The sequence below is a fragment of the Chaetodon trifascialis genome, chromosome 8, assembly GCF_039877785.1.
Source record: "Chaetodon trifascialis isolate fChaTrf1 chromosome 8, fChaTrf1.hap1, whole genome shotgun sequence".
Taxonomy (NCBI): Eukaryota; Metazoa; Chordata; class Actinopteri; order Chaetodontiformes; family Chaetodontidae; genus Chaetodon; species Chaetodon trifascialis.
In genome coordinates this window covers 1,653,087-1,675,000 of record NC_092063.1, presented here as the reverse complement: position 1 = coordinate 1,675,000, position 21,914 = coordinate 1,653,087, and the positions used below count along the sequence as shown (strand labels likewise).

Genomic DNA, 21,914 nt, shown 5'->3' with positions numbered 1-21,914 from the left:
GATCCTGGAGGTCATGTGTGAACGTTGAGTGGAGAGGATTCAGTCAGTGCAGCTCCACTTTAGACACCTGGTACGTTTAATTAGCAGTGTAACACAGAGGTCGCTTGACGCCACATTTCGCTCTTCATCGTCTCCCCGCAGGTGTGACGGCAGGAAGGTGTGTGTTCTGAACGCGACCGCCATCCGTGCTTCTGATCCCTGCCCGGGCATCTCCAAATACCAGGACACCACCCACCGCACGCTGTGTCCCAACAGGTCGGTCACCTTTCTGCATGAAGTGGAAAGCTGCAGACAGGTTTGATAAGCGTCTGATGTGATTCGTCTTGACAGGACACGTGACCGCCTGCGAGCACTCTGTGGCACACCTGAACTGCAGTAAGATCACACTTTCTCATTTTTGTATGTATGATGGATTGTTGTGGTTAATTGGACTCAGTGTGTCCAGATGCTCAGCATTAAAGGACTGATGGAGACGCTCCTAAATAACTTGATTTATGTGTTGAAACCATCTTAATGTCTTTCTTACTCCTCTGGTCACCCACCTCTCTAATCTGCAGTGTCCATATTTATTTGACCTCATCAGTGTGTCCTCCTCTTTTTGTCAGAGGGAGGGCAGAGTATACTTCTGTACAGTGCTAATTATGGACGCCATACGCAAACCATATGTGCTGACAAACGGCCTTACCCTCAGATCCAAAACACCTTCTGCATCAGTGACGAAGCGAGCACGCGGATCGTGGCTGAAAGGTACAGCTGCCCACTCTTTGTTGGTTAGACCTTCAGGCTCTTTGGGTGAATATAATGTGCATTACAACTGTAACCGTGAGGCAAGAAAAGTTCGATATTTAGTGTGTTTGATTACAAATCTATAGATTTTACCCACTGTCGTCTTCTCTCATCCACATTTCACATTCACTGACGTTAATCTGCATCCACAGCTGTAATGGAAAGAGCAGCTGTGCTGTCAAAGCCCCTGTGTCGGCACTTATAAGTACCTGGAGGTGGCCTACAGGTGTCAGTGTAAGTGGCTAAAAGCGCTTCGCTCGCTCTGTTTCGTTCTGCTGAAGATCATCTGTGGCCCAAAGGGAAATTTGTGTCCACAGTTTCTGTCCACGGTCTCATAACTGTGATGTCTAAAATGATTCATTTGACAGATGGGACTGTGGCATGTGAGGGCTCTGAGGCGAGCCTGCGCTGTGGTGAGATGTGTCATGGTTATCTTACTCTCAGTCTTCTCCAACATTTTTTTTCCCCCTCAGGTGAAGGGAAGGTTATATTCGTCTATACTGCTGTTTATGGCCGCAGCGACCGGACCACATGTGCTTCTGGACGTCCAGAATCACAGATCCAAGACGTCCGCTGCTCAAGATTCTCCAGCAAAGTGGCTGAAAGGTGCAGCTGCCCGTTGTCTTTCTAAAACTACACAAACTCCATTTTAGTGTGTGTTCAAACCTCACTCACATCACTCTGCATCCACAGCTGTGACGGGAAAAACAGCTGCGTCATCAGCGCCAGTAACGCAGCGTTTGGAGACCCCTGTGTGGGCACCTACAAGTACCTGACAGTGAGCTACACGTGTCACGGTGAGTAGCTTCAGAGCCAGTTTCTCTGGATGCACACATGAAGATGTCACTCAGTAAACGGTGAGGGCCTTAGGCCGGCGCTGCAGCCCCCCCTAGTGGTGGCTGCTTAGAAACTGAGAGACAACAGTAATAATTTTACTGTAAAGTTCGTTAAAGCAGAGCTAGCTAAAGCCAGGACCAGACCACATGATATTTTAGCCTTTAACGATGGTCACCGTGTCAGATTGAACCATCACAGTCTCAGAAACTCTTGCATTTGGCATGTCACACTACACGAGGACAGGCGCCTGATTGTTGTTCACGATGCTGGTAATTGGTCGGCCACAACAAAATCGTCTCAAAATCAGGTGAGATTCATGAAGTCTGAACCAGACGTGACTTAAATGGTTTCATGTGCGTTCCTTTGGATCTGCCTATGAGAGAACTACTACTACTACATCTAAACAAATGTTTTGTCTTTTCTTTTGCAGGTCCATCTTAACGCTGGACAGTGTGAACGCAGCACACGTGTATCTGAGAATATTCAGAATAAATCAGCAAGATGGCACATCAGATTCAGTGCAGTGACAAGTGTCGGATGTAGAGAAAGCCATCAAAGTGTAATTTAAAGAGGAAGTGATGCAGCATCTTCAACAAACCGGTCTATTGATATTTGATGTCATTTTAATATATTCCAGTTGATTTGATTTCCAATTTGCATGAGTTTCTGCTCTGATGTCAGTCGCTTTGAGTTCTATCTGTGTGTGGGAAAACATAAATAAATAAACTAGTTAGATTCCAGCACAAGAGTTTTCTTTTGATGTCGTTCATCAGGTGACTTTCCATCACTGCGAGCTGCATGACCTCAGTGTTTGGGAGCTCCTGCGTGTACTTCAGTACTTTAAAAATCACTTTGACCTGATTCTTTACTGCACAAAAGGGCAACCAGTTGTGATTTTCAGTCTGCAAAACAGACTCCGACTCCAGGAACGACGATCACAAAGTAAAATAAATTAAAAAAGAAGCACTGAACACACTGAATACTCCCATGAATGGTACATAGAACTGCTCAAAAGAGTGTTTTGTCTGGAGTGGCGTTGTCTTCCCAGTGGTACTCTATAAAACTGTGTGAGGACTCGGTGGACTCTTAGTATGACCTGCTGTGAACCAGCAGAGCTCCTGCTCAAGGAAGTCAGACAAAAATTCAAGTCGTCCTGTGGACTCTTCTGGTGAGCAAACAGAAGTGATGTTTACAGTCAGTGTTACTCATCAAATGACTGTGACGATGTGTGAACATTGTACTGCAAGTGTGCCAATGACACGTCTTTCCTCGTGAATCACAAATCATTAATTAATCAATATTAGCATGCTAACACACTGAACTAAGATGGTGAACATGATACATGCTAAACATCAGCATGTTAGCATGCAGACATTAGCATTGAGAATCAGGAAATCAGAAATCAGTTTATTGCCAAGTAGATTTTCACACACAAGAAGTTGCCATTATTTTGGTGCACAATGGTCCCAAAAAACATTTTATAATAAAAAAGTACCTCAAAAGTCAAGAATCACAAAAATGAAAATATGAAAAATAATAAAAATTCAAGACTAGCAAACATGCGTAAAGGTAACACATCGAGTGGGTCTGAAGAATAACAAACGTGTTAACATATTGAGTTAGCATGAAAACCAGCAAACATGCATTAATGGAACAATTTGAGTTAGCTGGAAGCAGCTCTGTGCGTCCATACAGCCTCACAGAGCTGCTAGCATGACTCTTCATACAATTCACGTCCTGCATGTCACAGACAGAGACTTCTTCACTGTTTGTTCAAACCACAAACGCAACAACACTGGAAGCTGTCATTCAGTGTCCAGACACACATTTAGAGAGTGAATACAGAATAAGCTCATGACCTGAAAAAGCAGGACAAAGTCTGCAGTCTACAGTCCTTTAAGGAAGCTCCTGATTCAAAGGACTCATTTTAGTCTAGGCTGAAAATATTTGCAGAGGCGGAGCTCCACCATGAACACACTTTGTAAATACTGCTCATGTGGACTCTTTAAACTTACATTTCCAAGAAGTCTTCTCTTCCTTTCAATAATCTTGGGCCATAAAATAAACGATTACCTTTGTCACACCCTGCTTCGACCAACACGTGTGACGTTCTGAGCTCGACAGAATAAGTACAGGTGCGTCTGTTCCTGCCGGCAGTCTTCTTCTTACCTGCTGACAGCATCATGCTCTGCTCCCGGCTCAGCGGCAGCACGCTGTGTGAGTACACCACTGACTGATGGACGCAGTAATCATGACTGGCTCATTGGAAACCTTTGTGTCAAACACAGTCTGACGGTGATGCGTCTTTTTCAGTGCTTGCAGCGACCTGTTGGCTCATGACAGCAGGTAAATATCTTGCTGTGCTACAAATGCTTCCACGTATTTGTTTTAAGTATATGCCATCAAAACCCTTCTGCTCTCGCTGTCATGTCTGTTTTTCAGGTGTTGCCACAGAGACAGTCATCAGCTGTGACGACGGCTTCAGTGTTCAGCGTCTGCACTGTGGTAAGACTCACTTCTGTCCACGAGCGACGCTTCATTTAGGCTGGAAGTCATAAATAAACCACTCAGCTTCGGCAGAAACCTGACTGAACGTGTCCCACAGACATCCATTCTGTCCATCATAAGTCATGAAGGATCAGAGCTCTGCAGGAGGGACGTCCTCATCCTCATGTTACTCTGATGATTCTGAAATTCTGAGTTTTAAATTTTATGACACTAACGAGCACAGTGACCACAGATCATAGTTTCTAATGTCCGCTGGAATGATGTGACTGTGTCTTCATCTCACAGACGGCGGCGTGATCAGCGTGCAGGCCGCTCTGTATGGACGAGCAGACAGTCAGACCTGCAGCGAGGGCAGACCTCCTCAGCAGCTCGCCAACACAAAGTGCTCTCAGCCGGGCACCGTGGACGTCCTCAGGAGAAGGTGAACACAGTCAAATTCAACATGGCTTCATGCTTTCTGAGTGTGGCTGCTGCGCTTTTGGTTATTGAGCTTTAAACATGAAAGTGCTTTGATAATGAAGCAGCACCGTCTGTGACGTGAGACTGTTTTCAGAGTGAACTGATGACCTGCTGCAGAGGAAAACTTTGTTCAGGGCTGAATATTTGCATATGAGTGTAGTAACAAATTTTAAATGACGATTTTCTTACTTCTGTAAAAGAAGCCAGAACTTCCTGCTTCATATTAGAACATTATAATATTCAGGATGGAGGTGCATCAGCACGCTATGTTAGCATTAGTCTCAAAGTAAGACTGGCCCCTGTCACACATGCAGCTCGTTATAGAAATAAAATGGACATTTTATCTGTTGGTTTCATGTCTGAATAAGATCCCTTCTGCCAGTAAGTCCATGTCTGAAAGACATTTTGGTGGATGAGTCATCCTCCAGGGACTGAATGTCACGGTAATCCATCCAGGAGTGATTGGGTCACTGGTGTTTGTCTACTGAGGAACCAAAGCTATGCTGCTGCCTTGGATAAGACTGTCTCAGGGTCATAAAACAGAAAAACTACCCTGCAGACTGTTCATGAACACGAGTGCTATGTGACACAGCATCACACTGTATTCTACACTTAAACGTAGAGGCTGAACCTGTTCCGCATTGTCTTTGTGTGTTTGTAGGTGTGATGGCAAGAAAGCGTGTGAACTAACTGCGAGCGCTGTCCGCTCTTCTGATCCCTGCTACGGCACCTTTAAATATCTGGAGACCACCTACACCTGCCTCCCAGCAAGTCAGTCACATGTCTGCATGATACCTGCTCACACCAGCATTAAACCCACAAAATCAGTTCAGTGGATTTAAGGTGTGGGGTTTAAAACATTTTCTGAACCAAGTCCAGCTTTGGTGAACATGCAAACGTTGACAGTGAAGCTATCGTAGCTCATTTCCTGTGCTGAGTGATCCATTTTTGTCTTAACTGTCCATGAAAGTGGAGTGGTGCAAACACGTCTTTTGAAAACAAAAAGCTGTGGGAACTTTTGCTCCTATTAGCAACCAAGCTAACACATTTGCTAACTGGCGTGTAGAAACACTGCTAGAACAATCCCGAGAAGAACGGTGCAGAGAAAAGAGGAAGGAGCTTAGAGAGCTGCTGTTAGCAGTTAGCATGACTGCCTACGTCACCGAGCGTCGTGCACCAAACATTTGACGTGTTTGTGTGATGTCTGATCTGCTCTGTTTCTTTGACAGTTCGCCTTGTTGTATGCGAGCACTCGTCGGCACATCTGTTCTGTGGTAAGATCACTGTTTCTGTGTGCTGTTTTGCTTGTGTGGGAGGCCGTCATTGATAATGCTGTAATGAGAAGCATTGATTCCATCTCTGCGTTTCGGTATTGTTCTTGCTCATTTTGTCGCCTCTTTGTCAGATGAAGGCCAGGTTATATCTGTGTACGGTGCTGATTACGGACGCCGTGACAGCACCACGTGCTCTTACAAACGCCCCGCCTCTCAGATCCAAAATGTCTACTGCTCAGACCCCGCCAGCAAAGTGGCTAAGAGGTACAGCTGCTCACGTTTTGTTGATTTGCACTTCAGATTGACGATTGTGGAAGTCAGACTCATGGTAAAATTCATGATGCCGTCACTCTGCATCCACAGCTGTAATGGAAAAAACAGATGTACCATCAGAGCGAGCAACTCGGTGTTTGGAGACCCCTGTGTCGGCACTTATAAGTACCTGGAGGTGGCCTACACATGCGAGTGTAAGTAACTCTGATTGGACTGTTTGACTCCACAGAGGCTCATCTGTGCTGCTAATGTGAGAAGGTGGATGGTGGTTAAAAGGGTTAGCCGGCGCTGTGTCAACCTGCTCTGTACATTCAAAAGCATCCAGGTGTTATAAAAGTCATAATTATTAAATAAATCATAAGTCATATAAGTGAGATACTTGCTCATTTGTGCAGCACAGGGCTGAAGTGATGAATGTGCTTTCTGTTCCTCTGCAGATCCTCTGTGAAGCTGTACAGAAGCTCTCTGTATTTGTACTGCTGTGGGGTCAGCTGTGTGTTTTTACTTCGTTTTATTACACTGTTTTGAGTTTTTTTTCCCATGTTTTATTGTATTTTGATGTATTTTGAATTTCCTCTGTGCTGTACAAATAAACTTGAGTTCCATCGCCACCTTTGTCTCAGACTCGTGTTGTGTGCAGCATCAACGTTCGACTGCAGAACGATGGACGAAGGCCAGTTATCACCTGATGTCTCCATTAAACACCATTAGTTTGTTCTGCTGCCCTGAGAGCTCCGGGAGCTCTGTGTATCATGTTTCATGTGATTTTGTGGGTTCAAGTGTTTATGAGCTGGATCTGTTTGTCCGTTTGTGTGCGTGTGTGTGTGTGTGTGTGTGTGTGTGTGTGTGTGTGTGTGTGTGTGTGTGTGTGTGTGTTGTATTGGCTGTATGAGCAAATCCAGGTTTATTACAGTAATTGTGCAATAACCAATAGCAACCCACAGAGTGCGTGTGACTCTGTGACCTTTACCAGGAAGAAGCTTCCAGGAAATTCAGAATGTTTTGCAACACCCTGTTTGTTTTGCAAGCCGTGCACATGATAAAATCATAATTTGCAGAGCAGGAAGCTGCTGGTTGAATGATGCATGCAGACTGTCCTCAGATGTAAAGATGAGGAACATTTGAAAACAAGGCAGAGTACACTTTCCTATTGCTGATGTAGCAGCTGTATTTCTGAGTTGTATTATCAAGTTAGGTGAGACGCACACCGGGGTTGAGCATCTATGAGCATTTAACCTTCAGAATGAAGGAAAAAGAACAGGCGTCACACACACCAGTCAGCGCTGCACCTCTCCACCACAGCTCAGAGCACACACAGCTCTATGACTTTGTTTATTATACAAAATATACAGCATGGCTCATACTGTTTTAAAATGAATGTGAAAACCCAGTGTACCTTGTACAACAAAATCCAACATACGCAAAACCCAGGATACAAGGTGCAATGAAAATGCATTAAATCTTTCCCACAGTACAAAAGAATTAAATTAATTCACCCACATTAGCTCATTTTTAGAATGCAAAATTATCAAAATGAACTAAATTAGACAACTAGCATACCTTCAGAATGAAGGAAAAAGAACAGGCGTCACACACACCAGTCAACGCTGCAACTCTCCACCACTATACAAAAAAAAAAGTAAATTAAAATTCACATAACCACAATAAAACGTCACATTACATATGAAACAAGTCATCACACAGCCACAGCATGCAGAACACAGCCCAGAGGAGCGAAACAGCTCAGCTAGCATAAGGCTAAGTTAGCTAACTCCGCATGAATAACTCAGCTTAACATTCAATTGACTAAGTTGCTAATCAATGGAGGCTTGACCACAAGTTTCATTAGCATGTGACGTTACAACAAATATCAACATATTGTGGTTTTGAATTTAAAAAATACAGTAAATTAGACAATGGAGAGAGCGTCTCACAACGTGACTCACCAGCTCAGAGCACACACAGCTCTATGGGGCGAGGTGGTGTAACGCCAAAACATCACCCCAGGGGAACAAAGGAGAACACTTGGAAAACATCATAAGACCTTTCTTTTCTTTTTTTCGCAAAAGGAAAAAATAATTTTGGGGAAGTTCATAACACAAAAGAAAGATTTTAGGAAAAATAAATAAACAAAACATAACAAAATTTGACTTGGCTACACTAACATATCTGAGAGAGCTTCAGGAAGATGCCCCAAAACACGGCCCCCCACCACCACGGTCAACAACACTGTGCTGTGGATCATTCAGGTTTCTGGGATCCACATCCTCCCAGCGGGACCGAAAGAGGGCGTCCGACATCGACTCCATTGTCACAAAGGCCCAGCTGAGGTTGAACTTCCTGCACCAGCTCAGGAAGGACCATCAGGACCTCCATTCAGGGCGTAAACAGCTCCAGAGTCAGGAAACGTTCCCTGCAGATTCATCTCACCCTGAACGCAACCTGTTACATCTTCTCCCCTCTGGGAGGCGCTACAGAGCGCTGTGCACCAAAACCACCAGACAGAAGGTCAGTTTCCTTCCACCGGACGTCACTGATGAAGAGTTCGATCAGTCACAGTCATTAACTCTCCAACACCCAAACGTCCCCTTCACATTAGAAGTTCTGCTCACATTCAGGACAGTTTATTGCACACGTGCATATTTCTGCTGGTTCTTTGCTCTCTGCTCTTTTTTCTGACTTGTTATGACTTTCGTGTGTTTCTTCATAATGATTTGATTGACCATCCTGAGTTTCCTCTTTCAGTCTGTTGCAACTCATGAGGAACATTCTGGGTTTTCCATCGCTGACTTGCTCAAAGGGAGGCACTTCCTACCCCAGCAGAATAAATACGAGGCGTCTGTTCGTCTCTTCCCACCACCATAAGTAACACCAGATCACCTGACAGCATGTTCTGCTCCAGACTGAGCGCCTCACTGTGTGAGTACACAACTGACCGATGACTGAACTAATAATAATGTGGATTCACAGAAAATCAGGCAGCTTGAAATTTGATTTTCTAAGATTTTGCTTTCTGGCTTTATTATATTTAATCTGAGTGAAGGGACAAATGTGCCAAATACAGTCAGAAATAATAAAAATGATAAAAAAGTGGATTTACACAGACGTAACCTGATAAATAAACTTGAAAAATGCATCTTGTGTTTCAGTGCTGGCAGCAGCATGTTTGCTGATGAGTGCAGGTAAATGGTTTGCTCATATTGTCTTAAGCTTCCATCCTGATCTTTGATTCTCACACATCATTTGGGCGTATTCTGTTGTGTTCTTACTGCTGTAACAGTAAATTAACGTTTGTGGTCTGTCGTCTCTCAACCTCCATTTTCATTTCTTCCTTTCACTTCCGTCATTCGTTAATTTGCCGTCTATCACAAGCTCTTCCCGCTGCTCCGCCGAGGACCGAAACCTGCAGGCAGGATTAATATTATGGTCAGCAGGACGGCTCGACGTCAGTGCGTTTCAGCAGACCAGTAACGTCCAGTCATGCTCCTACAGGTGTGCTCCATCACCTGTGCAGTTCAACTTCACTGAGCCTAAACATGCTCCTTTGACCAATAGGATAGTAGGAGTACGGAGAGCCGGTGAGTCCAAAACAGAGGCTTTGTTTAACGTCTTCTGTCAAAGAGACGTAGTTTCAGACAGTTATGAGACAGGAATCGATGAAAAACTGTGTGAACTTTTTGAGATCCAAAGTTCTGACATCACTTCCTGTTTAGCCTCTTTCCAGTTCGCTGTGAGCTGCTCACAAAACTCTTTTCCTGCTTCAGTTTTTCTTCACCGATGAAACGAGTCCTGAGAACAAAAAGCCGGCAGGAGGGTTCGGGTTAGTCCAGGTTCTCTGAGCCTCCATGACGCTGCTGCTTCGCTCATCCAAACACAATGCAGTAACCTGCATTTTGTCTTTTTGTTCCTCAGTTACTCAGCACATTGATACTGATCATAAAACCCACTTGTCATTTCAGGCTTTTCTATGGCTCAAATGTCCGGTCACTACGTTGAGACAGCCTTGTCCACACACAGAGCGGTCACCTGCGAAGACTTCCACAACGTCCAGCGGCTGAGCTGTGGTACGGCTGGACACTGGACACATAGGATCCACACACAGGACACACACGCAGGACACACCAGAGGTGGTCCTGGCTAGTTTTACACCCTGGGCGTCATTTGTTTTTGTTTTTTTACATTTTTCACATAACCCAATTAATTACATGTTGGTATAATTCAATTCAATTCAATTTTATTTGTATAGCGCCAAAGGGACAGAGACAGAGACAGAGAGACATGCAGTCAGAGAGACAGACAGAGAGAGACAGAAAGACAGACATGCAGTCACAGTAACAGTGACAGTGGATGTCAGACAGGGTCACGGCAGGAGACGCAGCTAAGACGGAGCTAAGTTAGTAAGACGCCGTGGTAGGACATGAGAGCGAGCAGATGGAGAGGGACAGAAGGACAGAGGAGCTCGGTGTGTCTTTGGATGTCCCCTGACAGTCTAATCCTATAGCAGCATGACTAGGGGCTGGTCCAGGACCAGCCTGAGCCAGCCCTAACTATAAGCTTTATCAAAGAGGACAGTTTTAAGACGACTCTTAAATGTAGAGACAGTGTCTGCCTCCCGGACAAAGACTGGAAGATGGTTCCACAGGAGAGGACACATAGGACACACACACACACAGAGTACATTGTGCTCACACAGGTCACACACACAGTACACAGTGTACACACAGTAAACACACACAGTACACTGTGTACACAGAGTCCACAGACAGAGGACACACACAGAGTTTTGTCTCTGTTTAATGGCGGTCTCCTCTCTGGCGTGTCAGACGGCGGCGTGATCAGCGTGCAGGCGGCTCTGTATGGACGAGCAGACGGTCAGACCTGCAGCGAGGGCAGACCTCCTCAGCAGCTCGCCAACACAAAGTGCTCTCAGCCGGGCACTGTGGACGTCCTCAGGAGAAGGTGCACATTGACATCAAGACGTCATTTGAAATATCAAGCGACTGTTTTACTATTTTACTTTTGACGTGAACTCAAGCGTCGCCTCGTCTCCCTGCAGCTGTGACGGCAGGAAGGTGTGTGAACTGAACATAAGGGCCGTGCATACTTCTGATCCCTGCTTTGGCATCTACAAATACCTGGAAACCACCTACAGCTGCATCCCAGCAAGTCAGTCACCTTTCTGCATGACAGTGGAGCAAAGCTACAGACAGGTTTGATAAGCGCAGAGTGTCTGAAGCCGTTTGTCTTGACAGGACACGTGACAGCGTGCGAGCACTCTCTGATGAACCTGCAGTGTGGTGAGATCCTCGTTTCTCCTTCTTCACACACAGCTGTGTTTTCTTTGCATGTGAACACCAATCCCACTGGATTACTCTTCCTCCTCTTCTTGCCAGATGAAGGCCAGGTTATATTCGTCATCGGTGCTGATTACGGACGTCGTGACCGAACCACATGCTCCTACCAACGTCCTGTCGTTCAGATCCAAAATGTCTACTGCTCGATGCCCACGAGCAAGGTTGCAGAGAGGTACAGCTGCCCTTTCCTCTGTGTGTTCAACAGTTTTCACCTTTCCCATCACATTCAAAGCTGCATTCACTCACACTGATGTCTTCCACAGCTGTAATGGGAAAAGGAGCTGCGCCATCAAAGCCAGCAACTCCGTGTTTGGAGACCCCTGCTACGGCACGTACAAGTACCTGGAGGTGGCCTACAGGTGTCAGTGTAAGAGGCCCAGAGCAAAATATCACGTGTTGTCACATTAAATCGACCCTGTTTGGATTGTTAGCTTACAGAGAAACACGCTGATGGATACCAGATGCTTTATTCTATCTTCCAACATGGACAGAGAAGGCTCTTAGGACGAGGATGAACCTGTGTGACGCTGTCTCAGGTAACAGCTTCGCCAAATCAGGGCGGAGCTGCTGACGTTGGACTAGACACCGACATCAGCAGGTTGATCCGATTCTTTTATAACTTGATGCTTCGTTACACAGAACATCTGAGAAGTTTACCTCTGAAACTGTTTGGAAACGATCAGGCGCTTTCAAAAACAGTTCTCGGCAGGTGATTGGACAAACCGCCATCTATCACAGGCCGCCTTCAACCAATCAGGTCGACGAACATGCCAGCATTTACCGCTGACGTCAGAGCAGATAGACGCCAGGCAGACTGAGCCGCTGAGGAAGACCTCGCGTCGTGGTCTAAAGCTCGCGTGTGGACGTCGAGAATGAACTCTGACGCTCAGCGTGTCGTTTGCTGCTTCGTTAAATGTCTGCAGCAACAGAACATTTCTGTGCTGTAAATCTGTGAACGTTTGTTCTTTTGCAGATCCTGAGACTGAACCAGGTCACTGAAATCAGAGCAAAACCACAACGTTCATCTCACAGGAAGTAATCAAGAAACCAATCAAATCACGCACTGTGTGGCCAAAAGTATGTGGACACGTTGATCTTTTTTATGAGCTGGTCAGTCACATAAGTGAAAGTGTCCATATACTTCTGGCCATATGGTGGCAATACAACCACTTGAGGAATGGATAAACGTAAATGAGAAAATATTGATTTAATGAACCTTTGATTAGTTTTCTCTGCTGCATTTTGATTTCGTTTGTTTGATTTCATTCTATTCAGCTGTAATGAGTTGTTTCCCTTTTGTGCCACACAAATAAACTTACCTTGCATCACCTGATCATCATCATCATCATCATCATCATTCCAATAAATATCAGCTTTTAACTCAGACATCACATTTTATAAGATCTTCATGTTTTCTTCTTAAACTAAAGCTGTCAGATAACCCAATTAAGCGAAAAGTATATTTCCCTCTGAGATGTAATGGAGTGCAAATAAAAAGCTTCAGTGAAGTACAAGTACTTCAAATTACAATACAATACTTGACTTGACGACTATTTGACTACTGCAAAGTTTGAATATTCTGAAACTCAACTCAAAATAAAATGAAAGCTCAGTTTTCAGATGTTTTATTGGGGTCACATCAGCAGCACGACATCACCGATAACCTTCACAAATTATCAAAACAAAATAAATTAACGAAGAAAAATGATACTTTCACATTTAAGTTTCAGTGCACATCAGAAAATATGAGAAATAAATAACGTTCAAGTTAATGATGACAGGAAAGGATGTTCAGAAAAGAGACTGCACGCATCCTGAAAAGTTGGATTAATGCTGTTTCTCAGCGATGTTTCATGTTTTGAATGGAGATGATCTGAAGCAGCTTCGCTCTCACTGCAGGTAACAGTCCATCAGATCGGACTCACAGGTCATCCACACAAAACGTGATCCTTCATTCAACACCTACGTTTCACTTGTCTACACACAAACACGACTGTAAACACACACTAAAGAGTTTCTCCAATAAATAGCATTTTAGAGCTCATTTTTGTCCCTTTATGTACAGTTTTGTCCCTTTGGTGGAGACTTCCATCCACAGCAGCCAGAAGACGCGCTCAAGTTTGTGCCTCTCATGTATCAGCATGACGTCTGGTGAAGTTTGAGAAACCATCAGGTGCTTTCAAGGGACAGTTCACCTCTTACCTGTAGTGCTTCTTATCCGTGTTCTATATTTACTGAGTTCTGGAGATATCAGCTGTAGAGACTCTCTCCAATATCAAGGGACTAGATGGAATTTGGATTTCCAGAAATCATGACCCGGTTGCTCAAGATCAGACCTTGTTAAGAGCAGTTTCATATAGGAACTACTTTCTTTCTACAAACCTGCACCAACTGTATCAGTGCGCACTGCGTCGTTCTTGTACGACGTGAGAAAAAGATGAAGGCATTATGTCGAGTGACAGTAAGAAACAGAAACTAACATCAGTGTAGAAAACAGAACTGCTCTTTCATTTTGGTTCACACTGTGTAAACGAAACCTGCAATACCTTCTTTTGTTGTCCAATACTGACTCTTTGAGCTGTTTTTGGTCTCCTGAGGGAAACCTGTCGTGTAATTTGTGCAAAGCAGGAAACACGGAGGGAATCATGGGAGTCGATATTAAACACGGAAACAACTATAACTGTAAAAATCTGGATTTTCTGACCATTATGAGTGTTTTTTCTCACAGCTCCAAAGCTGAACTGGAATCGAGTTGGAAATGTGTTCATGCAGCAGACAAATATTTTAGGTTAGAAGAGACTTTGAGGATTGTGGAAATACCTTCAAACAGCTGAAGTGTTGTTAAACCACCTCATGGGGTTTCCTCTGGGTGACAGACGCTTAACGCTGTGAATGTCATGCTGATACAGAAGAGGCACAAACTACCTGAAAACCATCCTTCAGTCTCAGGATGCAGATGTTAAAAACTGACACCAACAGTATGCAGTGAGGACTAAAGCCTTAATCTGACAACACCACTTATTAGTCTGTTTAATGCCCAACTACAGATGAACAGGGGTGGGATGTAAAGGCTGGGAGTGGAAGCAGTGCGGTACGAGAAGCGTTTGAGGGACAGAAATGGAGGAATGATGGAAAGAGACGTGAGGACGCTGACTGTAGTTACTCTGTCTGGGGCACAGAGATAGCCGGGCCCTTGGGGTCGTCAAAGCGGTCCATAGTGCGGAGCTGCATGATCATGTGCAGGCCGTAGGTGAGCACGAGGACCATGAGGAGACTGGTCATCAGACCCATCCAGATCCCAGGAGAGAAGAAGCCTGCGCAGTCACTGGCGTACGAGAACTCACTGCCGGTCACGTTGAAGCCCTGGATCTGTGGAGGGGAAGTAAAGAAGGAGCTGACAGCGCTCATCTCTGTGGAGGCTCAGCGTTAGCACAACAACACCTGCACCATCTAAGAAATATCCTTTAAAAGAACATTTCAGGTGACTCTGAACTGAACTCTGAGAGGCCGACAGCTGCTCTCAGTTATATCCAAACACACGTATGATAGTTTTAGATTCCTGTGGAAACAGAAGTTGCCTGAAAATCAGCACATTTTCAAGTTTTCCTCAGTATCAAGTGGTGCCAATTATCCAAACGTGAACAAAAACAAGGCTCGGGTTTAGTTTAGCCCACAGCGAGCTCACTATTTTACCTGGAAGTCTTCAAAAGAGACCCTCCACTGATTGGCCGGGTCTCTGGATGAGCGCGGGACCAGCAGCGGCCAGCGGAAGCTGGTGACGGACTCACAGCGGTACGAGTACTCAGCCGGGGCGTAAATGTTCCTGCTGCCGTTGAACGTGGCCGTGATCCCGTCGTACTCCAGCTCCACGGCGTCCAGCGTGAACCAGCGGCGTGCCGACACCTTGTAGTGACGCTGGCTCATCACGAAGCTGGATGCACACAAACATGATGGTTACAGGAGGCGGCGAGGACAGTGAACAGCGTGCGTGTGTGTGTGTGTGTGTGTGTGTGTGTGTGTGTGTGTGTGTGTGTGTGTGTGTGTGTGTGTGTGTGTGTGTGTGTGTGTGTGTGTGATGTTCAGACTCACATTAGCTTGAAGCTGCTGTGGCTGAGGACTTTCCCATAATTAAGCACCAACCTGCAAACAGCCAAAAGGTTTAACGTAAAAACACGTCACACAGAGACAGACTGAGGACACTCGGCCTGTTTAAAGCCGCCATGATGAGTGATGAGAGAAAAATAACTGTGAATGTTTGCATTTGCTTCAGACTGAGCCATGATGACCTCACAGTGTCACCCTGTGTGAAACAGGTCTGATAAAGTCTTGGTTGCAGTCTGCGTCAGACTGTTCGTTATCAGTTTTAAGGCTTATCTGATGGTGCGATGATCGGACGCGACAATGTAATCACAGGTCAACAGGAAGAAAGAGACACGAGCAGACGTCATGTCGTCCATCTGTGAAACACAGAGTGCAGCACACAAGCTCTACAGTGACGACGCAGGCATGAGCAGAGCGGGAAGTCGGCTGCAGCCAATGGAAAGAAGGAAACGTGAACGCAGAGGTCGTTTTCAGTCACGTGACGTTAAATTCAGACGGAGGGCAGGAAGTGAAAACCGCAATGGACGAGATGAAGGAAAGTTTACATGAAACTGTGAGAGAAAGGTACAAACAGAACATCAGATCAGACGTTGGATGTGACTCTTTCGTTACGAAGTGATTTCTGACCTGAACTGAAAGTTTCACTGCTGTTGAGTCGGCAGATAAAACAAAGAGCTGCTCATTCAGACGGCGTTCTGCTCGAGAAAACAAATGAAAGCAGACAAAAGTCTGGAGGCAAACGACTTTCTGTTGGCGGCTGGTCCATGACCTCGATACCAATCGTTCACGCCGCGGTGCAGAATGATGTTTACGTTACGGCTGTTTGCTCGGTGAACAGCTCGCTATGGTCCAGCTGTCTCATGTGAGACTGTTGCTTGTAGCTCTTACTTCAAATCTATCACTAGCATTAAATCAGCAGTTACACCATTTCTACCATTAGCTGACTCACTTCCTCCCGACTGCACACGGTTAACAAGACATTTTTTCTGACAAACTCTTGCACTTTTCACCCTTATGAACAACAACTTTTGGTACTCAATAAAAGCTCCTCGTAGTTCCAGTAAACAACTCAAAACATCAGCGTGTGTTATCGCGCTTCCTGTGCAGAAAATCACTTCCTGCCTGGTGCGTTTCAGATTTCATGTTCATTTTCATGTCATGTTGCGGTCGGCTGCTTTGTAAATGTGGGATGCAGCAGCAGACAAATCATTCTCCATAAGCTCCTTCTCCTCTTCAGTGCATCGCTGGGTTGGACTACCTGGATTTGATTTTGTTGCAGCTGGAGCCCTGCAGGTTCAGGCTGCTGCTAAAGGTGGACTCGGTCAGGTCTTCGACTTCCCAGCGACCGCTTCGCAGGATGCTCACTGATAGGCTCTTTGCCCACAGGAGGATACAGGTGTCCTCACCCTCCTGCAGAAGGAGGAAGATGAAGCACAGGGGAGAGATGAGAACAAAAGCTGTCACTGTAGATTTTTCTTACTAAAAAATCAACGCACAGAAAAACGTAACTGAGTCATTCCACCTTAAACTCCACTGGACTGCTGATCCCAGCCTTCTCCTTGATCCTGCGCTGCCTCTCCCGTTCTCTCTCTCTCTCCCTGTATCCACCTCTGGCCTGCAGGAGAGAGCGTCCTCCGCCCAGGCCGGCCTCCATAGAGAGAGACGCAGCCTCCTGTAAGAGACGAAGAGGAGGAGGACAGACAGGAGGCGTGAACCTCTGCAGAAAGACGAAGACACATCTCTAATAAACAGTGGATAACAGAGGCACGGGGGCTCACCCTGGAGGGCCGCAGGGCTGTGTAGATGGCCGTGTATGGGACAGACTGGGCCTTCATGGTGCTCAGCACCTGACCGATCACCTCATCTGAAACACATGTGCCAGCATTAGCACGTCACCGTACGGCAGGCCGTCGTCAGAGGGGTTCGACGGGTCGTACTCACCGTTTCCACTGAGAATCTCTTTGGCAGACATCAGATCAGTCCTGCAGGAGGGTCGGACAGAGAGAGGACGTCCATTAAAACGGAGGGACTGAGCACAGACAGCTCAGTTTGAGATGAGCTGATGTTACTGCCACCTGCGCTGTCAGTCACCGCAACCGCAGGCAGCACGGTGGCTCAGTGTCAGGTCGCGGGTTCGATTCCTGGCTGGTGCAGGGCCTTTCTGTGCTTGTTGGGCTTCCTTTATTTTGGCTAATCTGATCGTGCTAACACCAACATATAAGCCATGAGGAGAGTAAGACCTTGTAAAAGTTCAGGAAATGTGCTGATTCTTTTTCTTTTTTTACATTTTGGCAAACTGGCACCAGTGAAAGCACATTAAAAATGATTTTAGCACTTCCTGTGCCTCGTCTGTTACAGACCATCCTGTGGTTGCCTGATGGGTAAAATGGCGTCCAGAGCGATGAGATAAATTATGGAGGAGCAGAGTGAACGTTTTATGATGTTAATCCCGTATGAATGAGGTTTAAAACGCTGTGAAGTCCAGGAATATAATATATATCACTCTGCCTTCCTGTCTGTTAACATCCACGATCCAGAGCAGACTTTTCTCAGCAAACCCCTTCAGTGATTTACAGACGTTGTACCTCTGATGTCTCATTTGAACACATGTAATTCCCTAATTTATCAACAGTTTAGTCTGTAATGTGTCAGAATAAAATGCCCAGAACAACTTCCTGGAGTCATTCGCGCCCCTCAGCTGTCTCGCTCTGTCTGATATCAGTCAGCGTTCAGTCGTCTGTCTCAGCGTTCAGTCGTCTGTCTCAGCGTGTCCCCACAGCGCCTACCCGATGCCGTACGGCAGCCTGAACACCAGCAGGGCGGGCGAGGAGGCGTTCAGCCTCAGCTGACTCAGAGTCTCAGGGTCCATGTAGAGAGGGGAGGTGTCTAATTGGTCCTGCAGCTGGCCAATCACTGCATTGGACGCAGGCCAGGACACGGCAGGTAACACCAGAGCCGAGGACGAGGACATCAGAGCCCCCTGTGAGACACGAGGGACAACATCTGTCAGTGACAAGTTTACACACGATGTCGCTGGTTCGATTCCAGCCGGGGTCACACCTCATTTGCTGACTGACTTCAGACTTGAGACTTCTTTTCTCACCCCAATTTGGGGTTATTATTTTTTGCAGCAGCAATTAAACATACAGACAAACACAGAATGTGTACAACAAATTTTTTTTTAAAGTAAGATAGAAACACAAATAACAGCAGTTTGTTAAAAATAAAAAAATAACTAAGTATAACCAAATATAGAGTTCTATAACATGTATTATAATGTATAATACATATTCTAATAATATAGTAAAAATACAATATAACTAAGCATATAAACAAGTATTTACAGATGATAAATAAACGTAAACAGTCGACCGTGTTCCTGTCATAATGCCTAAAAAACGCGTCTGTAAACAAACACGCCGCCGCCGTCTCACCTCCAGGTTGGGGAAAACACTGTCCTGCTTGTTTCCAAAAGCTCCTCCGTACATGGTGAAGTCCTCGATGCTCATCTGGGCGGAGGCACAGAAGCATTAAGAAAACGACAATTCTACCCAAAATCCACGCTGAAAACTAGAAACTCGCTGTTACAATCAATCGACAGACGTACAATCATCCTGGATTTTTAACAGAGTATCTAATCGTGTGTTTGTACCTTGTCCTGAAGGAACAGGAGGACGTTTTTGGGGCCCGCATTCAGAGCGGCCTCCAGGTAGGAGGCCAGCTGCTGCTGCTCCACGATGTGACCCGCTGAGGGGGGAGACTGACGAGGGAGGGAGATCCTGGCGGGGGTTCAGAGGAGGAAGAATTCAGATCAGTACTGAAGTACGCTGTGTATTAGAACTACCACCTCATACTGCATACTGCGTTTGAATGTTTCAGCTGCTCAAAGTTGAGCTTATTTTGTTTTTTAAATATATTTCATTTATATTCTGTTATAAAGAGCTTGGTCTGTACCAGCTCTATATGGAAAGTGTCCTGAGACAACTTCTGTTGTGATTTGGCGCTATACAAATAAAACTGAATTGAATTGAATTGAATTGAATTGTTTCATCTGCATCACAGTCTATGAAAGGTACAATATGTCCCTGTGAGATGAGTCAAAGAGCTCAGGCAGAGCACGGAAATACACAAATGACCAGAACCTTGAATTATACTGCAGTACAGCATTTGAGTAAATGTACTCAGTTACTTTTTCCACCACTGGTTCAAAGACACAAACACTATGAAGACAGGTGGACGTAGTGAAGGTTCGAGGCCTGAACATCAGATCTTCCTGAAGATGTGATCCATTCAGGCCATTCAATACGACTGAGAGCTGCTCTGAAGATATTCCAGAACACGACAAAATACTCCATGTACTGAAGTTAGTACAGCATGATCTGTCATTTCCTGATCGGTTATACTCTCATACAATACTACATGTTAATATTTTACTTTTGTTGTACAAAAACAGCAAGAACATAAATGCTTTCATCTTCCTGGTCAGGAAACACAATCACACCTACACAAACAGGATAAAAATCTTATTTTTACACAGCAAACTGAATATTTCTTCATGCAGCTCTTCAGAAAAGCCTCTGATGATTCTGTTTTTGGTTCGGTTATTTGTCTTTGGGAAATGTGGATCAGCCTGTGTGACCTGAATATAACTGTAATACATGATGTATTTACAGTATAATACAATATATAAAATATATAAAATCCAAATCTGCAAAGTAACTAAACCTCTCAAGTAAACGTAGTTGAGTATAAAGTGCAGTATTTCGATGTTGTGGAGTACATGCATAAAGTGAAAATACTCAACAAATACAGAAAAAACTACAACGAAATACACAAGATGACGTCACAGTACTTGAGTAAATGTACTCAGTACTCCGAGGCAGGTTGGCAGGCAGGTGTGACGTGGATGTATTAAGTCTTGAGGTGAATGGCAGCTTCTTTTGTTTTAACGAGCATTTTAATTAAAATGATCCTCATCACTGACGCTGAGTGACGTCAGAGCCGACGACAGGTGACATGACACCTGACGTTCATTAGGATTACGGGGAACTCCATGTCACGGTTCCTTCATTTAATCAGCAAAAATAAAGATGAACCACAGTCTAATGGGTATTTTAATCCCACTCTGTCAGAGAACAGCTGACGTCCTGAAAACATCAACCGACGCGCAGCTAACCGTTAGCTAACAGGGAATAACCGTCAGCTCGTGAAGGCTCGTCCGTGCGCGGGAAAAAACAGAAGAAACTGCACATTTCTTACCCCTCGCTGGTCCACAGGAGCAGCGGGACCTGCTCATCGCAGTGCCCCGTCTTTGACACGCTTAACAGAGCGAGAAAAACGGCCGCGCACGCAGAGATGCGCTGGAGATGCAGCGTCCTTGTCGTCGCCATCTTTAGGAGCGCTGACAGCAGGTGACGTCAGCCGAGGTCACGTGACGAGGGGACGAAGCGGACGCTCCTCTGCCTCATCTTCACTCCCAGCACATCACTGTGAAACATGCAGTACGAGGAGTATTTCCATGAAGAAAAACCTGAATGAGAGTCTGAAGCATCCAGTCATGGGAAGTAACGAAGTACATTTACTCCACTACTGTACTTAAATATGTACAATTCTGAGGTACTTTAGGTGACTACTTACATTTTATGCTGCTTTATACTTCCACTCCACTACACCCCAGAGGGAAATACTGTACTTTTGACTTCACTACATTCATCTGAAAACTTAAAGTTTTTTTTAATTAAGATTTTATGTAAAAAAAATACAATTTTAAAATACTTTAATAATCCTTACAGTATGTATGAATGCTCGCAGTGCTTTCCCTCTAAACCTCTCTATTAGTTTCATTTAAATGACTGTTTGAAGACCTAAAAGGTAAATCTTTTATTAAACAGTAAATATTAAAACAAATCCAAAAAACTGAAAACAGATTTCAGAACTTTGTTTTTTTTCTTCTTCTTCTCCATCAATCATCAGACGACCCCTCAGATTTATCTGGTGGCCTTTGAAGGGGCCCGACCCCCAGACTGGACACCACTGGCCTAAACCTGCAAAGTGTATATGAAGCAGTTGAAAGCAGCTCCAGCAGCATTTGATGCAGAACAGGTACTTTTACTTTTAATACTTGGCTCATAATACTTCTGTACTTAAAGTAGATCATTACCTGCAGGACTTCTATTTCTAATGGAGTATTTCTACTTTATCTTTACTTAAGTGCAGGATCTGAAAACTTCTTCCATCACAACAGTTTGTGTGATAAATACTGCAAAATGAACCTCTTTAAATCCTCTTTGCTTCTGAGTTAACGCTCAACAGAAAAGCATGA

At 44.9% G+C, this 21,914-nt stretch overlaps 3 protein-coding genes across 3 annotated transcripts in view; 2 read left to right on the top strand and 1 right to left on the bottom strand.

Annotated features, from left to right (window-relative positions):
* LOC139335188 (L-rhamnose-binding lectin CSL2-like) overlaps positions 1–1,591 on the top strand; it is a 1,848-nt gene extending 257 nt beyond the window's left edge. The window contains exons 2-5 of the mRNA XM_070968676.1: positions 142–255; positions 692–747; positions 1,260–1,392; positions 1,480–1,591. Coding sequence (XP_070824777.1) covers positions 142–255; positions 692–747; positions 1,260–1,392; positions 1,480–1,591 — 415 coding nt within the window. The remainder of the gene's footprint in view (positions 1–141; positions 256–691; positions 748–1,259; positions 1,393–1,479) is intronic.
* Positions 1,592–3,778: 2,187 nt separating this feature from the next.
* On the top strand, positions 3,779–12,510 carry LOC139335182 (rhamnose-binding lectin-like). The gene is made up of 18 exons (XM_070968669.1): positions 3,779–3,840; positions 3,937–3,969; positions 4,066–4,128; positions 4,417–4,552; positions 5,252–5,361; positions 5,820–5,864; positions 5,996–6,128; positions 6,228–6,335; positions 8,387–8,535; positions 8,973–9,056; positions 9,287–9,319; positions 10,097–10,201; positions 10,961–11,096; positions 11,194–11,303; positions 11,390–11,434; positions 11,531–11,663; positions 11,755–11,858; positions 12,465–12,510. Exons 1-18 carry the CDS (start codon positions 3,807–3,809, stop codon positions 12,488–12,490), a joined length of 1,587 nt encoding a protein of 528 aa, XP_070824770.1. The 5' UTR covers positions 3,779–3,806; the 3' UTR covers positions 12,491–12,510.
* A 598-nt stretch (positions 12,511–13,108) lies between these two features.
* On the bottom strand, positions 13,109–21,005 carry atp6ap1a (ATPase H+ transporting accessory protein 1a). The gene is made up of 11 exons (XM_070968260.1): positions 20,852–21,005; positions 19,245–19,371; positions 19,027–19,101; positions 18,379–18,572; positions 17,534–17,574; positions 17,371–17,456; positions 17,115–17,264; positions 16,851–17,002; positions 15,581–15,631; positions 15,185–15,422; positions 13,109–14,860 (listed from the first exon to the last, which is right to left on the bottom strand). Exons 1-11 carry the CDS (start codon positions 20,980–20,982, stop codon positions 14,651–14,653), a joined length of 1,455 nt encoding a protein of 484 aa, XP_070824361.1. The 5' UTR covers positions 20,983–21,005; the 3' UTR covers positions 13,109–14,650.
* Positions 21,006–21,914: the final 909 nt, after the last annotated feature.